Below are 18,677 nucleotides of genomic sequence, written 5' to 3' on the forward strand. Positions count from 1 at the left end.
TAGTTTCAATGTATTTTTTCCAGCAGGCCTTCAAGTTTTTATTTTTTCCAACTGAATAATAACTATTTTTTTTCAAACTTCACCTAAGTTCCCTCTGTTGCTTGCTGTTTTCACCCTTATGTGACTACAGTCATAGTTTTAAGAAAACTACCTCAATGTTTGCTTAGATGACAACAAATTTGTTTCATCTACATCTACAACATCTACATAACATATACTGCAAGCCACCATATGACATGTGACCCATTACTAGTCATTTCCTTTCCTGTTCCACTCACAAACAGAGTGAGGGAAAAATGACTGCCTACACTATGTGATCAAAAGTATCTGGACACCACCAAAAACATACGTTTTTCATTTTAGGTGCATTGTGCTGCCACCTACTGCCAGGTACTCCATATCAACGACCTCAGTAGATATTGGACATCATGAGAGAGCAGAATGGGGCACTCTGCAGAACTTGTGGACTTCAAACGTGGTCAGGTGATTGGGTGGCACTTGTGCCATACACCTGTATGCAAGATTTCCACACTCCTAAACATCCCTAGGTCCACTGTTTCCAATGTGATAGTGAAGTGGAAACGTGAAGGGACATGTACAGCACAAAAGCGTACAGGCTGACCTTGTCTGTTGACTGATAGAGACCGCCAACAGTTGAAGAGAGCTGTAATTTGTAATAGGTAGACATCTATCCAGACCATCACACAGGAATTCCAAACTGCATCCAGATCCACTGAAAGTACTATGACAGTTAGGCAGGAGGTGAGAAAACTTGGATTTTATTGTCGAGCGGCCAGTAGATGTCAAATGACACCTTGCTTGGTGTAAGGAGCATAAAATTTGGACGACTGAACAGTGGAAAAATATTTTGTGGAGTGACGAATCACAGTACACAATGTGGCGATCCAATGGCAGGATGTGGGTACAGTGAATGCCCTGTGAACGTCATCTGCCAGCATGTGTAGTGCTGACAGTAAAATTCGGAGGTGGTGGTGTTATGGTTTGGTCATGTTTCTCATGGAAGAGGCTTACACCCCTTGTTGTTTTGCATGACACTATCACTGCACAGGCCTAAACTGATATTCTGAGCACCTTCTTGCTTCCCACTGTTGAAGAGCCATTCAATGATGACCACTGCATCATTCAACATGATCAAGCACCTGTTCATAATGCACGGCCTGTGGTGGAGTGGTTATATGACAATAACATCCGTGTAATGGACTGACCTCCACAGAGCCCTGACCTGAATCCTATAGAACACCTTTGGGATGTTTTGGAACAACGACTTCATGCCAGGCCTCACCAACCGACATCAATACCTCTACTCAGTGCAGCACACCATGAAGAATGGGCTGCCATTCCCCAAGAAACCTTCGAGCATCTGATTGAATGAATGCCTGCGAGAGTGGAAGCTGTCATCAAAGGGAATTCCAATGTTACCGATGGAGGATGCCACAAACTTGTAAGTCATTTTCAGCCAGGTGTCTGGATACTTTTGATCACATAGAGAATATGCCTCCGTACAAGCCCTGATCTCTCTAATCTTACCTTCATGGTCCTTATGTGAAATGTACATTGGTGGCAGTAGAATCATTCTGCAGTCAGCCTCAAATGTAGGTTCTCTAAATTTTTTGGATAATGCTCGTCAAAAAGAACATTGCCTTTCCTCCAGTGATCTGAGTTCCCGAAGCAACTCTGTAATAATTGGGTGTTGTTCAAACCTACTGGTAACAAATCTAGCAGCTTGACTCTGAACTGATACAATGTCTTCCTTTAATCTGACTTGATATGGATCCCAAACACTTGAATAGCATTCAACAATGGGTCATGCCAGTGTCTTATGTACGGTCCCCTTTACAGATGAACCACACTTTTCTAAAATTCTCCCAATAAACCCAAAGTGAACATCTGCCTTCCCTACTACAATACTTTCATGTTCATTGCATTTTGTACTGCTCTCTAATGTTATGCCTAGATAGTGTCAAGCAGCACACTACTATGCTGTATTTTATCATTATGGGTTTGTTTTTCCTATCATCTACATTACCTTACTTTTTTCTGCATTTAGAGCTAGCTGTAATTCCTCTCAGAATGTTAGTCCTTGTATAAGTAGTAGTGGTAATTGTTATTTTTTGTTTTGTTTGTTTGTTTATGTGTGTGTGTGTGTGTGTGTGTGTGTGTGTGTGTGTGTGTGTGTGTGTGTGTGTGTAAAACTATACATACCTTGTTCTTTAGCAACCATATCATATACAGTACTCAGGGCAGTTAATACAATGAAGAAGATGTAAATGCCTCTGAAACAGTAAAAAGGACACAAATTCAGTTTTATTTAGAATGATGATTTTGTTGCACATAAACTATTATAAAAAGTTAAATAGTGGATTTGTTTATGTAGTATATATAAGAAAGTATTTATTAAAATAATCACTTTAAGAATTCATCATTCATCCTATCAAACATACATATTCCACAAATCTCACCACAAGAAAGAACTTTCAGGGAAGTTGAACGAGTTCAAAATATATTACTCTAGAGATACTGCTAGGTTGACCACTTGTGTAACACACATCGTAAACTAAACAGCATCACCATATGCTCTGAAGTTAAAAAAATGCTACTAATTAATGTCTCATAAAATTAGGGGACAAGCCACTAGTGTTGAAACAACTATCACTTTTCTAAATACACTGTTAAGATGTTATTCATCTGTTAGCTACATTCTTAATAATCATATGAGTGTTTTAAGATCATGAATAATACATCATTGGATGTAGTGAATAATGGTTTCTTTCCACTATTGACCATTTAAGAACCAAAATCAGGGAATAAAATATTGTTACTGTAACAGCTTTTGTTAAATATTCAGAAATAATGTTGCTGAACATTTTTGCTTTTTAATTATTCTCTGTGCATAACTAATCCTTTTCAGTGGTAAAGTGGATGACTTTGTCACATAATTTGTAATGTAGCTTTAGATCTAGATTACAACCATCACATATTCTCTTTTTGGTACATAATATTTTATTCCAGGTGTTGTCCACACTTTCTCCCCATTTTTGCTTCATATTGCTTCGTAGAAGTTGTCCAATTGTCCTGACTATAAATTGTCACTCTGCTACATGTTTCAAAATTAATATCAGGGTTTTAAGGCTTTATTACATTCAACTTACAATTATAATTAATATGTTAAATGAAAGAGGAGCTCAAACAGTTTTGTTTGTACACCCAAGCACATGTGCATTCACTGTTTCCTATCTTCTGTTAGAAAGTGGTACTAGCAAAGATGGTGACTAGTGAACAGAAAATTTTTGTGTTTTACATATTACATGGACTGAATCTGTTGTTATAGTGCAAGGTGTGGTCATTATTAAGTTCCATTGTAATCCTACAAGTGATAATAACATCCATAGGTGGTATCATCAGTTTGAAGACACAGGCTGTCTTTGCAAAGGGGAGCATTTGGGATGCCTGGAGTTACTGAAGAAAATGTTGAACAAGTGAAAGAGTCTTTCTTGCACAGTCCCAATAAATCAGTTCAGGAGGCTATTTTGTGAATTAACATTCCAAAGATGGTCTATATCTGTGGCTGGGTGGTCACCATAGGTGGCTGACATGTGGAGGACCCCAGTTTGATTCCTGGTACTGTCAAAGATTTTCCTCTGGTGGAAGAACTGGTACATGGTGCTCTCAGCCTCATGAAGCCAATTGAGGAGCTACTTGACAGAGTAGTAGTGACACCATGGTCTGGAAAGTCTGCCCGCCCATGCTGGATCTGCATGACACCTCAAGGCAGAGGATGACACAGCAGCCACTAAACATACCCTGGGCCATCACGGACTGGTGATGAGCACCTTAGCTCCAGTGATGTCTGTGTGGAGACTTTTAAGGAGACACTTACAACAACATCCTTATCATTCCAAGTTGTTACATGGTCCAAAGCCTACAGACTATGTTTTACATTTCAACTTTGCAAACAAAATGTTTTTGCATGACAATGATGATTTTCTGGAGTGCGTCATTTTCAATTATGAACTGACATATCACCTATGTCCCAACCTGGTGCCTTGCCCCCTTTCATCCTCTTTATGGCTTCTTCCACTTCATTCCAAGTTAGATCATCAATTTCCCCACTATTATAATCGTCTGCTGCCTTAGGCTCTCCATCGCTGTTAGTTACCCGCTTGGTGGCATTCAACAGATCTTCAAAGTACTCCTTCCAAATCTTTTTGAGCTCATGCATTTCCTCCACAACTCTTCCATTATTATCCATGATCCTCAGGCACTCACTTCTGTCATTCCTCTTATTTCTTACCATGGTGTAAAGTACTTTTTTGTTCCCTTCACTGTCCTCTTTTAACATTCTTGTCCATTTTTCCATCCACTTCTTCTTCTCCGCCCTTACTATGGTCTGTGCCGCTTTCTTGCTTTCCTTATATTTTACCCTAGCTTCCTCTGATCAGGTCTGGAACCATTCTCTGAAGGCTTTGTTCTTTTGAAGTACTGCCTCTTTACATATGTTGTTCCACCATGGGATTTCCTTACTTCTCCTCTTTGTGCTAGTTCTTCCACACACAGTCTCAGCTGCCTCAACTAGAGCCCTCTTAAAATCTCCCCATTCTTCTTCCACTGTTCTCTGATCTTCCTTTGGCAGCTTCTTCCTGATCAGTGTCTGGTACTGGGTCCTCCGTTCATCCTCTTTCAGCATCCATGTCTTCAACCTTTTCTCCTGTATATCTGTTGCCCTCCTATCTTTTTTCTCTCTCAGGGTGGCTACCAACAGCCGATGGTCACTGTCTAAGGCCTCAGATGGAATGACCTTAACATCTGTGAGGCTGCTCATCATCTGCCTATCCACTAGTACATAGTCTACTACTGAATTTTGGGACCAGTCTCCACTGTACCAAGTTATTTTGTGGCTACTTCTCTTCTTGTACCAGGAATTTGCGATCGCCAGCCCATTCCTCTTGCAGAATTCCAGCAACAATTTTCCTTCTCTATTTCGGTTCCCCCAGCCCTCTGGTCCCATTATCTCCTCAAACCCTTTCCTGTCTGTGCCAACATGTGCATTGAGGTCCCCTATTATAATCTGATTACCTCCATTTAGCTGCTTTTGCATGTCATCTTCAAATTCCTCCTTCTCCTTTTTTGTACACCCCACCTATGGGGCATATGCTTGGATGATTTCAATGCTTTTTCCTTTCACTCGTACTCTGGCTTTTATCATTCGATCATTGATACCTTCCACCTCCTCCTGCAGACCCTCTCTGACCACTATTGCCACTCCATTTCTTCCCCTCTCATTCCCTATCCAGTACAGTTTACATCCTTTACTTAGTGGTTTTTCACCAACTCCTCTCCACCTAGTCTCAGCAAGTCCCAAGATGTCCAATTTCCTCCTTTCCATCATTTCTACAATTTCTTCTAACTTCCCAGTTAGAGTCCTTACGTTTAAGGTGCCCAGTCGTAAACCATCTCGTAATCCTTTTCCATTGCTTGGTCGGTTTCCTTTAAATCCGTTCCGCGATCCGAGGCATGTTCCCTTTTTAAAAGCAGCATAAAGAGGATGAAAGGGGGCAAGGCACCAGGTTGGGACGAAGTAACAGTGGATATGATACGAGCAGCAGGAGTAGTAGGAACCCAGTGGCTATACAGAGTACTGAGGGTGGTGCGGAAGGAGAACAGAATTCCTGTGGATTGGAAGAAAGGAATTATAGTCCCGATCTTCAAGAAAGGGGATAAAAGGAGATGTGAGAACTACAGAGGAATCACCCTGCTATGCCACTGTGGAAAAATCTATGAAAAGATCCTGGAGAAGAGAATAAGAAGCAGTATTGAAAGTAGACTGCAAGAGGAGCAGTACTGTTTCAGACTGGGAAGATCAACAACGGACCTCATATTTGCGGTAAGGCAACTGCAGGAAAGGCACTATGAGTACGGGAAGGACTTAATCATAGCCTTTTTAGATATTGAGAAGGCGTATTACAGTATCTGTAGGGACAAGCTCTGGGATGTGCTGAACTCAAAAGGGATAGATGAAGAGATAACACGAAAAGTCAGAAAAATGTATGAGGGAAGCGAGAGTTGTGTGAAAGTGGGGAGGGAACGTACTGCATGGTTCAAGCTGGAAAATGGGCTGCGACAGGGAAGTGCACTTTCGCCTTTATTGTTTATTATTGTTATGGATGAAATCCTACAGCAAGTATCAGATGCAATTGGAGATCATAAAATGAAAGCAGTGCTTTTTGCCAATGACCTGATGTTATGGGAAAATTGCGAGAAGGAGGTGCAAGAGCAGTTAGATGTATGGGAGGCAACGACAGCACAATATGGAATGCATTTCTCTGCAAAGAAAAGTGAAATAATTGTCACAACAAGGAAGAAGAATAGGCCAAATGTGGATATAGCTTGTGGAGGGGAAAAACTACAAGTGGTAGAGAACTTCAAGTACCCGGGAAGCATGATTGAAAGTAAGGGGGGAAACGCAATGGAAATAAATGAAAGGTGCAGAAAAGCAGGGCAGTTCTACAAATGCATTAGGGGGCTTATTTGGAGCAAGGAGGTGCCACAGAAATCCAAGGGAATTATATACCAAACCTACTTTGTCCCCATATTGACATACGGAAGTGAGACATGGGTAATGCACAAAAGCGACAAAAGTAGAATACAGGCTAGTGAAATGAAGTTCCAGAGGAGCAGGTTGAGTGTAACAAGACGAGACAGATTGCGAAATGTGTATGTGAGGGAAAGACTAAAGGAGGAACCAGTACAGGACAGGATAGAAAAATCAAGACTGCAGTGGTATGGACACATGAAGAGAATGGATGAGCGAAGAATTCCAAAGAGGATGTTTGATCTGCAACTGGAGGGGAAGAGGCCCAGAGGAAGACCAAGGGATAGATGGGTGAAGGGAGTGAAGGAATGTGTGACAAGAAGAGGAGAGAACTGGACAAAGGTGGAAGAGGGGGAATGGTGGAAAGACAGAACACGATGGAGAGGCTTGTGTTCCCGACAGACCCAGCCAGTGGCTGGAAACTGTCGAAGATGATGATGATGATATCACCTAAGTGGAAAAGTGAAGACACATATCGTGCACATCTGGGAGTCAGCAAATCCCCACAAGATGGTATTGTTGCAATGGGACTCCACAAAATGAATGTTTTTTTGTGCCACATTCCAGCAGAAAGTTTATGGGCCTTCCTTTTTGTATGGAGCAACTGCAACTGGTATTTCTTATCTTGATGGGCTAAGACTATGGCTATTTCTTCAATTGGAAGAAGCTGAATCACAGAACTTTATTTCACAGTAAGAGAGTACATTTCCCTACTGGTGTAACTCTGTACATAATTTGTTAAACAACATTGTACCTGACTACTGGATTGCTGCAACGAGCTGGATGACAAAGCTTGTTTTACATGGCCTCCACATTCATTCAATCTGATGCCATGCAATTTTTACTTGTGAGGGTTTATAAAAGATCAAGTGCATGGATCATGTGCATGTGGCTCCACTACCAGCTGATCTACCTGACTTAAGAAATCAGACTGAAGCAGGTGTTGCAATAATTTCTCCAGACACATTGATCAAGGTTAGGGAAGAAATCAACTATCAACTCAATGTGTGCCATGTGATGAATGGTGCTCACATTGAACCCTTGTAAGAAAAACTGTCTGAGTTGCTGTTTCACTTAATATATTATTTGGAATTATAAGTTGAGTGTAGCAAATGATACAAGCCTTAAAACCCTGACATTCATTTAGAAACACTCGGTACATACTGATTTAGTCATTATTTATAATTTTGGAATAAACCATTTCTTCTATAACCAATACCTAACAAAATAGCATATTTACTGTTCTTCTTTGACCATTTGTAATGGGATTAACGTGTTATTAAGTAAATACTGTTAAACCTAAAAACAAGTTTCAACTGCAGGTATACTACAACATTCTGAAATTACTGAGAGTGGAAATAATAATGACATGGCATTAAGACTTCTAGATTTGCACAGTTTGTAACGAATTTGAATAAAATGATCATCAAAATCTCCACATGCATCGTACCCAAAAAAAATTCTAGTTTAGCTAATTTTATTATTACACTGCTGAACACTCATATACAAATTAAAATAATTTCTATTGGTGTCTTGTTAACAATTAAAACAAATAGTATTTTTGTTCCCAAATTGTCTACAGAGGCACAAAATTGGAAAAATATTGAATGCCATACTCATTCGACTTTTCCATTGCTAGTTTTAAAAGTATTAAAATACTAGGTAGTAACAGTCAAGGACTGATTTTCAAGTGGTCTTTTTACATGTATAACATAACTGCAGACATACTACCTAACTTTTACCCACTGCTGATAGTAAACATTCTTGTACTCTTTATATATGCTTCAAATGTAGCAGAAGAGGGTTTGTTTTGTAGCTCAGATACCACCTATGCTGAAGTGTTTTGCTTTTATAGTATTTTTCTCAGCTGGGTGAGAATTATCCTACAGCTCTGCCTTTCAGAAACATTTAGGCCTACACTTATAAGGATTTATCAAAAAAAGCTGTACATGACTCAGACTGAATAGATCATGATTTTGGTTGAAGTGAATACTTTTAGTAACTAGCCACACAAGAAGCCACTCTTATAGAAGTGAGCGACATATGACAAGAATGAGTATCAAAGAATACATCAATAATCTTGACATACTCACCAAGTTCTGCATTCACACATCCACCACACCGTTTCATGTAGGGTCTGTCCTATGAAAAAACTGAGTGTCTGATGTTATTTTGAATTGTGTATGTAATATTGTATATGAAACAATTGTCTACAGCCTCAAATATTATTGTGTATTTGTCTGTACTAATAGATCTTCCTAGAGCCCAAATCACAGGTGACATGACTGTGCACTGATCTAAATTAAAAAATTATAGTTAACTATTACTTAGGACCAGTATGCAAGGAGTGTTAAACCACTTCATAACATTTCTTTGCCATTAATGGCTACTTAGTAGAGGAGTCTTTCTAGATCTTTTTGACAATCAATCTACTAAACTGATTCATTTTTAAACACAGAATTAGGCAGTCCATGGTTTCATCACATTATCTAGAATCTGCAGAACACTGAAGCTGTTTTTCCACATTCAGATTAAAGTGTGCATCTATGTAATTCAGTTTATTATTGATTCTTATTTCTGTTGCTGCAGTTTACTTTATTTGAATGTTTGAATTATTTCTGGCCTACTGGAAATGTACTAGCAGTTTTAATATTAGCTGCTGTTTTTGCTGTAACTCTGTACATAATACTTGGATGGAAGCTGCAGCACCAAGCCATCAGCACTCTGCATTTTGAATAATCTGCCAATAGCATCTGCATGGGCTGGCCACCAGAAGCCGCCTGTGGTGGGCCAAATGACTTGTGCACACAGCATGACATCCACCACAATGTCTAGCAGAGCCTTCCTATTTAGAAGTGCAGTGCAGCCAGCACTCCTTCTCATATTATGTTCATGCTTATTGTCAGCAACTGCTTGTATCAGTATCTGGATTGTTTCTATATTTGGGTCCATGTTCTAACTTTTATTCATTGTGGTTGTGCTGTTTGTGTCTTACAGTGTGATATAACTGGCAATGAATGAGGTGTTAAAAAGATTTTGGGCTTGCAGCCAGTCATCGTAAACTTCATTGCATGATATTTCAGCTGGACAACTGCCAGCCATCTTCAGGTGAGCCAAACAAGGAGTGACGAAGACGTTCTCCGCTCCAGCTTATATAGTGCGCTGATAGTACTGCCGCGCACGCATTGTAGTCACGGAGACAGAAGGGCCACACCGCCCAGTGGCAGTGCCCTCACTGGTGGAACTGCAATATTCAGCTGCTATCGGTGTTGTCACTGGCTGCAGCTATCGAAGTCTTCTGGCATCTTCGTCTTGAGCAAATTTCAGATGTGACAGTATTCCATGTGTTATTCTATTGGTAACCACTGTCACGGTTCATTAGATTTCCTGCAATGCATATTTCAACTGATTCTTTGATAATGGAGTCCCAAAAAATTGTTGCAGTTGCGAAAATTGAAATTTTGTCATAGGCCATTGAATGTCCGTTAGAAATATAATGTCCCGCAACTGTTGACTTATTGGGTTGCAGTAGGCGAGTGCAACATTGATGTTCTGTACAACGCTCTTCCACTGTATGCGTTGTCTGTCCTATATAGGCCATAACACATTTACACAGTATTTTGTAAATTCCCACCTTCCGCAGTAACAAATCATCCTTCACCGATCCCAGCAAATCATAAATCTTAGAATGCGGACAAAAAACCACTTTCACATGAAAATATTAAGAATCCTTGCTATCTTGAACTTATTTTATGTTTAACCAGGAATATGACACCCCTGCACCACTGACCATGCAGTTGGCACCTTCACCTTCAGCACATTTCCACGATGCTGAGAAACTGGACATCAAGATGTTATCAGTGCCCTTGTCACTGCTCCTCACCTATGGTACTTTGCGGAGGAGCAGCAGCCATGCATGTCCGTGGCTGTGCCGCTTCTGCCCCCTAATTCTGGGCCCGCATCTGCTTCCACTGCCGCCATCATCACCTGCAGCATCCATGGCAGAAGCTATGGGTATTTCAACATTCATCCTGAGATCCACATGAGTGGAAAGCCCTTTCCCAAAGGGGAAAAGAGTGCTATAACCCTGTACAAAATACTTGGACAGACACCACTGCACCAGGCCGCTGGCATACTAAACTTCAAATATTCTGTCAACTGCATCTGTGCAGCCCAGCCATCAGAGGCCACATTACATGCACATGCTACGGTATCCCCCACACTGTCTACTGGAGACCTCTTCTTTATAAGAGACCTCTTCTTTATAAGTGCAGAGAAGCTGGTGCTTGCTCTCATATTGTGTTCATACTTATTGTCAGCAACATCTTGGATCAGTACCTGGATTGTTTCTATGTTTACTGTTATGTTCTCAACTGTTGTTCACTTGTGTATGGAAGAAGAATAAACTTTTGTTCATTGTAGTCATTGTTTTTGTTTTACAGCACAATACTCTTTTTTTGTAATAGCATAGTGAAATGGACACCTGGTATATATTGCTGGGAAAAAGAAGAAGAAGAAGAAGAAGAAGAAGAAGAAGAACACACACACACACTTTGGAACTCCTAAAGTAACCTCAGCTAAATTTGTGCTTGCTTTGAATCATTGAAAATCTTGGGGACAGACAAATCAGTAAGCTGACCTTTCTTTGCACATTTTCATTCAGTATTATGATTGGGGAGAGACAAATCAGTAAGTTGACCTTTTTTTGCACATTTTCATTCAGTAATGGCATATGAAATAATGTTCTGGGATAACTAATCTGTAAGAAAGAAAGTCTTGATTGCACAAAAATGAGCTGTAAGAATAATATGTATTGCTCACTCATAATCATCTTATCTGTTTAAGGAGCTGGGCATTCTGACTACTGCTTCACAGTAAATTTATTCCCTCATGAAGTTTGTTGTAAATAATCAGTGAGGAATCAAGTACATAATTAAAATACCAGAAGGAAAAGTTACATTAACTACTCCACATCCATAATGTGTGGAACGTGATGGGCAGGAATAACTAACTCATGTCTGTATCTTTTTTTTCTTTTTGTAATTAAAAATGAACATTGAAATGCTCAGAATGTAACCATATGTATAAATTAATCTGTGATGCGAGTGTTAAGTGACTCATTCCACATCATTATGATGTATTGTGCAAAATTACTGATGAAAAAAAAACCTCACATTAAAATTAGCCATTAATCACTCAGTGACCATTCCAGCAGTTGTCCATTCTAACAATGTGATGATTCTTAATTTATGTGTGTTGTCCAGTTCTTGTAATCTATTCATGTAAAATAGCACATATGAAATTCAATTAAGTATATTTATTCAAGATATCTAATCTGTAAGAAAGAACATCTTGATTGCACAAAAATGTGCTGTAAGAATAATATATATTGCTCACTCATAATCATCTTATCTGTTTAAGGAGCTGGGCATTCTGACTACTGCTTCACAGTAAATTTATTCCCTCATGAAGTTTGTTGTAAATAATCAGTGGTGAATCAAGTACATAATTAAAATACCAGAAGGAAAGTTACATTAACTACTCCACATTATGATTGTCTTTAGCACAAAAGGGGGTGCACAATGCTGCAACAAAAATTTCTGATCAGTTACCAGTGAAATAAAATATCTGTCAGACAGCTAAGTAAAATCAGAAAACAAACTGGGAGAGTTTCTCCTTGATACGTCCTATTCCATAGAAAAATTTCTATTACCATAATGTGTGGAATGTGATGGGCAGGAATTACTAACTCATGTCTATATATTTTTTTCTTTTTGTAATGAAAAAAGAACATTGAAATGTTCAGAATGTAACCATATGTATAAATTAATTTGTGATGTGAGTGTTAAGTAACTCATTCCACATCATTATGATGTATTGTGCAAAATAACTGATGAAAAAAAAACTCACATTAAAATTAGCCATTAATCACTCATTGACCATTCCAGCAGTTGTCCATTCTAACAATGTGATGATTCTTAATTTATGTGAGTAGTCCAGTTCTTGTAATCTATTCAATGTAAAATAGCATATATAAAATTCAATTAAGTATATTTATTCAAGATGGCACAGTAGTTGCACTTTTTGGAAGTTAAATATTTCAGTTAGATAGTTTGTATAATAATAATTCTTTAATGAAGCACATATTTTGATCTGATTTCTATAGTGTATAAACTTAGAATAGGATACTTTATATTTATTTCACAAGCATAAAAAAATTAAATTGAGGATTCTAGTTAAATTTTGTGTAATTAGAAATTGTATAATTACTGATTTTATACTAAACTAGTGCTGCTACAGTGAAAATCAACTGAGAAGGAATGGTAGTTGACTTACATTGCAGCCCAGTCAACTGCTCTTAATGATGTGGAGTTTTTGACATGACATTTGAGTGGGTCCACTTGCGTTTGTGTTCGCACCAACTGTGTATTGCTGATATATGAAGAAGCATTTATTAACTCCTGGACCAGGATAGCAGTGTCTTGGGATGAACAACTTGAGGGCACACATAAGGCCACTGTCAAAGTCTCCAGGTCTAGTATTCCAATGCCTGCCTGTAATACAGAACTTCCATTGTCATGTTTAATTTTCAACAACATATAATAGTCACGAAGTAGCTTTTAGAATAAGGGTGTCTGAAATTTACAAAATACAAACATCAAAAAAAAGTTTTGCATCATCCTGGTTCCCAGAACTCCTGAAAACAGGTGTTGACTGCGGATATTATATCACAGACATGGTCCCTTTGACTGTTCAGAGATATCACTAAAGCCGCCCAGAGATGTAAACAACCATGCATGAGCAGCACCTATTAGATAGAAGGGGTCCGACAGCTGATCAGTTCCAATCAGTCCACCAGGAAGGAGGTACATGACTCGTATTGTCTGTAGTTCAACCATGCCTAGATGGTCAATACCATGGGTCAATCCTGTCTACATTGTTACTTTGTGCCAGAAAGGGCTCTCAACAAGGGAAGTGTTCAAGCATCTCAGAGTGAACCAAAGCGATGTTGTTCGGACATGGAGGTGATACAGAGAGGCAGAAACTGTCAATGACATGCCTCGCCTAGGTCGCCCAAGGGTTACTACTACAGTGGATGACAGCTACCTACGGATTAAGGCTCAGAGGAAACCTGAGAGCAACTCTACCATGTTGAATAATGCTTTTTGTGCAGCCACAGGATGTCGTGTTATGACTCAAACTGTGCACAATAAGCTGCATGATGTGCAACTTCAATCTCAATGTCCATGGTGAAGTCCATCTTTGCAACCACAACACCATACAGTGTGGTACAGATGGGCCCAACAACATGACAAATGGACCACTCAGGTCTGGCATCACGTTCTCTTCACCGATGAGTGTCACGTATGCCATCAAACAGCCAATCATCTGAAAGCCTTAGACACACTGTCTGGTGAGTGCAGCAATGTGGAGGTTCCCTTCTGTTTTGGGGTGGCATTATGTGGGGCCAACATACGCCGCTGGTGGTCATGGAAGGTGCCGTAACAGCTGTACGATACGTGAATGCCATCCTCTGACCAGTAGTGCAACCATATCGGCAGCATATTGGTGAGGCATTCATCTTCATGGATGACAATTTTCCCCCCCTCCATGCACATCTTGTGAATGACTTCCTTCAGGATAACGACATTGCTCAACTAGAGTGGCAAGCATGTTCTCCAGACCTGAACCCTATCAAACATGCCTGTATGGTGGTACAACATGCAATGTGTGGTTTTCATGAGCAATAAAAAGACAGAAATGATGTTTATGTTGATCGCTATTCCAATTTTCTGTACAGGTTATGAAACTCTTGGAACCGAAGTGATGCAAAACTTTTTTTGATGTGTGTAGAACATGTTTCACTAACTGAGTAATTACTAGATAACAGCCTCACCACAGTCATCTCTCAGTAAACCCACATGGGGCAGAGTAACTGATAAGGTTAAAATGAAGCTCCATGTTAATTAAAATTTAATGTTATGAAGAACAACAATCTCAAATTTATTAACATGAACTTGATAAACTTTTATGGTACCGCTATATACTGTGAATGTCATTTCACACACATTAATTAAGATTTATGCCCACATGCCACAGCAAATGGTACTAGTTATTCACTATTCATACAAATGAAAACAAGACAAATTTTATGAGTAACAATAGAATTGTCAAATATGTCAAGTTAAAATGGTGTGTTGAACCAAGATTTAAACCTGTATTCCTGCCTTTCATGAATAATGTACCCCCAATAACACCATCTAAGGATGCATAGACTCTTCTCATTTCCTTCAAAATTCTGCAAAGGATCTCCCCACTGGGTGTGGGAATTGTTCCTCTGAGTGGGAAGATATAGCAAAGAGTCTAATCTATCAACAGACACAAAGTTACTGTTCAAGTAAATAAAAAGAGTCCGTGAGAAGTTAAAGCTTATATTCATTACACATTCTTAACTTCTCACATATGATCAAAACAGTTATCTGTAGGCTAAGAGGTTTCATTCTCTACAGTAGGAATTATTACAATGTTTGCTTCATATTGAATCCAAAGAGAAGAGATTTCACTGTCAAGCATGTAAAAGGACTTAAACGTACTGAAGAGGGATAGTGAGTTTGAATCATAACATGTGGTATATGATTACTCCAAGAGAAGAAGCTTGTTATGCAATATTGGTACAGGATTATGAAATAAATACTTGAAATTATTTGACTGAAGGGTGACAAAAATGAGATTAAAACATCTGCAGTTCTAAAGACATGAATAAGATTGTAGGAGCTCAATTGAAGAGCTCATTTTAAATTCTTTCATATTAAACAACGGAAAATCCAGGATGAAATAATGACAATGTTATGAAAAAGTCAGATTGCTACTAACCATATAGCAGAGATATTAAAGTGTGCCTGTCTGTGACAGCATCTCAGCTATATGGTGAGTAGCAATCTATCCTTTTCATAATATTGTCATTTTTTCATATTAAGTCAAGTGGGCATACCAATTTTCATAACATGTGCAGGTGCGTGATGTAGGCAGTGTGGTCTCAGCTCTCTGAGACTGCAGATGTGTGTGCAAGTTGCATTTATGTGAGTGTGTGTTTGTATGTGTGTCTACTGGTGACAAAGGCCTTAATGGCTGAAAGCTTTAATTGTGTGAATCTTTTTATTGCGTCTATCGCGACTCAGCATCTCTGCTATATGGTGAGTGGCAACTTTCCTTCTCTGGTATTGTTACATTCCATCTGGATTTTCCATTGTTTGATTTTTGCGTGATGTATTTTACACACATGTAAAGGACAGGTGTCTTGATATTAACAAGGTAAACATGTATGAGGAAATTCACACTTTACTTTTAGCTTAATTATACAATGATAAAATAAACTTATATTACATGAGCTAAATCATTGTTTAGATAAGCAAAAATAAAATAAACTTTCATTGTATCATTCTGTTGCCGCATACAAGTGCTACTGCAAAGTAATGATCCACTTGAAGCGTTAAACAGTACAGTTGCATCATATCCCATCTAAACACTTATTTGATTACTAATTATTTTGTAGACAACTTCCTCATTAGAAGCTTGTGCTGCTAGTTCAGAATTTGGGTTATTTTCTTGCACAGATCGTAAATTTTTTCTCACCTGGTCACTGTTTATCTTATAATACTGTGCTAACTTGGACGTATAACAACACACCTTATTTCTATGTTAGCTGAAGCAATACTGAAGGAATAGAAGTGGGTTCACAACTGTAAAACAGCAATGTAATAGTACCAATCAATGTAACTTGTGGTTGGCACACTTTATATGTGGGCACTCCTGCTCGAGAGTTAATTAGTTGTATATTTCCTGTCCTGAAACTTTGTATGGGAAGCATATTTTTGTATATCAAAGAATATTAAACTGGCTCTGATTATCTTTTGTTGTAACAGTGTGGGTTAGATTGTAATATATACTGAGAGAAGTTTGTGTTGTTTACTGGTTGACGCGTAAGATGGGAGAACAAGGGCTCACATACATACATGCCCGATACGACAGAAGCAATATTTGCAAACAAACTGAAGAAGTTTTTTGTTGTAAAAGAATTTCTATTATTGTAATGCATAAAAGGTGGTGGGTAGGAATTACTAACTTACATCTGTAAAAAAAATAAAAAATAAAAAATAAAAAAAAGTTGTTGCATATTTACAAATTAATTTGTAACATGAATGTAAAATGATTCAAGCCACATCATTATGAGTAATCACGCAAATGATCCATGGAACATGAAACCAATTAACTTGCAAAGGACACTCAAATACAGTTGGATGTTAGCATATAAGTCATAACTGCAAGACTGTAGCTGTGATCAGGTATCAATGATATGCTGGGTGATTGTAAGTAAAGTTTCAGATTCAAAACGCTGTAAAACATGAACTGCCAGTCAGAATGAACTCAAGTTTTAACTGTTAGCTTTGCAGGCTATTTTTTTGTCACACTCTGTCCCAAGTGACAGACCACTATATTTAAAAAGTCATCAAAACTCCAGTCAGCAATTTCAGTGGAACAGTTCACTTTTTGATGTGAGCGGTTACATTAATACCACACAAAAAACATATACAAATAAATTTTAAAGTTTATTTTTACAAAATAAAATGCATTTAAACAAAAAACTGCACAAAATGAACATAATATTACAGTATAAAGTTAATACTATGAAAACGCAAATACCCTGCAGTGTAAATTTTACATTTTGCTATATTTTTATTGTGTATTGCACATGAAACAATAAAGACATAAAAACCCTCCCATAAAACATCCAAAAAATGAAAATTACACTATTGCTTTTCAGGTTTTTAGTTTCCTTCTCACAATCAGAGGTTTTCTTTGCATTGGTTGGAAATTTTTGTAGAGAAGTCAAGTTAGATTGGCTTCCTGCAACAATGACAAATATAAGGCAGCTTTCTCTTCTTTTTTTGGAGTCACAGGTGGAGCATGTTTTGCGTTTTTCCAATCTTTCTATTGTGTCACCAATGAGATTGCAAGCTTCTTCAAAAAATCAAAGTGGCTCACTTGAGTATTGTCTTTGTAGGAATTATGAAAGACAAACACATTTCTCCCACTTATGTCCAACATGCAGAAAAATAATGCCATTTGGCATCATTGGAATAAGCTTCAATGACCAGCAATATTTGTCAATTAAATATATTTGTAGGACAACCTATAGCTAAGGATTCAGTCTCTATGCTTTTGTCTTCATTACTTTAATCACCTGTTTCTTGTAGGGCATTCACTGGTGACAAACAAATTCATCTTCACTTTCGCACTGTTCCTATTCTGAATTATGTTCACTTTCAATTTTGTTGTCACTGTCTAATCCAACATCACTTCTTAAACTGTCCTCAAATCATTTTAAAATGGTATCCTCAAAGTCAGTGGACAAAGACTTGGCTACTGAATCCAAAATGCAAAGTCTCAGGTGCGGTCTCCGTGACTGCTAGCACGAAAGAAGCTGTGACAGCATAGGTCCACGTCACATTCAAGTGACCACTGACAAAGGAAACTACGGCAGCTTCAGGGAAAACAACTAGGCTAGGCTCTAATCTCCTACTCCATCCTATGCATCAGAAATAGAGTAACAATAAATGCTAGTGGTCTGTGAGACCACACCTGGCATGTAAAGGGTTAATGGAATATTGTCCAAAAATTTTCCCAGTAGATGGCACAGCAAGCATCTTAACGTAAATGGGTTTGGCTAAAAATGTCAGATGAATTACAGTACAATGGCTATGGTGTAAGTTACACATTAAACCACCCATACTGTACAATGTGCATGGTAACACAAGTTTGGCATTCAACAATTGTGTTAGTTGTTAAGCCTATCTACCAAGACAAGGACAAACAACATCAGATGGAAAAATCAGTTTTCAATTGTCCTGAGGCCAAAAATTGCATTAAAAACAACAATGAAATCATTTTATAATTGTTATGAGGCTGGCTCAAGACTTGTTCAGTATGCTTTCCACTGTTTTCTGCCACAAATTGAAATCGAGAAACAGTATGTCCCATGACAGATCAAAGTGTCTCATGGGTCACA

The 18,677-nt window shown here is 38.4% G+C and overlaps 1 protein-coding gene across 1 annotated transcript in view; it reads right to left on the bottom strand.

Moving 5' to 3' along the window:
* Nucleotides 1-18,677, bottom strand: part of LOC126236574 (nose resistant to fluoxetine protein 6-like) — a 259,898-nt gene that overhangs the window by 155,556 nt on the left and 85,665 nt on the right. Inside the window, exons 3-4 of the mRNA XM_049945986.1 lie at nt 12,947-13,164; nt 2,224-2,294 (exon numbers count right to left, since the gene is read on the bottom strand). Coding sequence (XP_049801943.1) covers nt 2,224-2,294; nt 12,947-13,164 — 289 coding nt within the window. The remainder of the gene's footprint in view (nt 1-2,223; nt 2,295-12,946; nt 13,165-18,677) is intronic.

The sequence above is a fragment of the Schistocerca nitens genome, chromosome 2 (genome assembly GCF_023898315.1).
Source record: "Schistocerca nitens isolate TAMUIC-IGC-003100 chromosome 2, iqSchNite1.1, whole genome shotgun sequence".
Lineage (NCBI taxonomy): Eukaryota > Metazoa > Arthropoda > Insecta > Orthoptera > Acrididae > Schistocerca > Schistocerca nitens.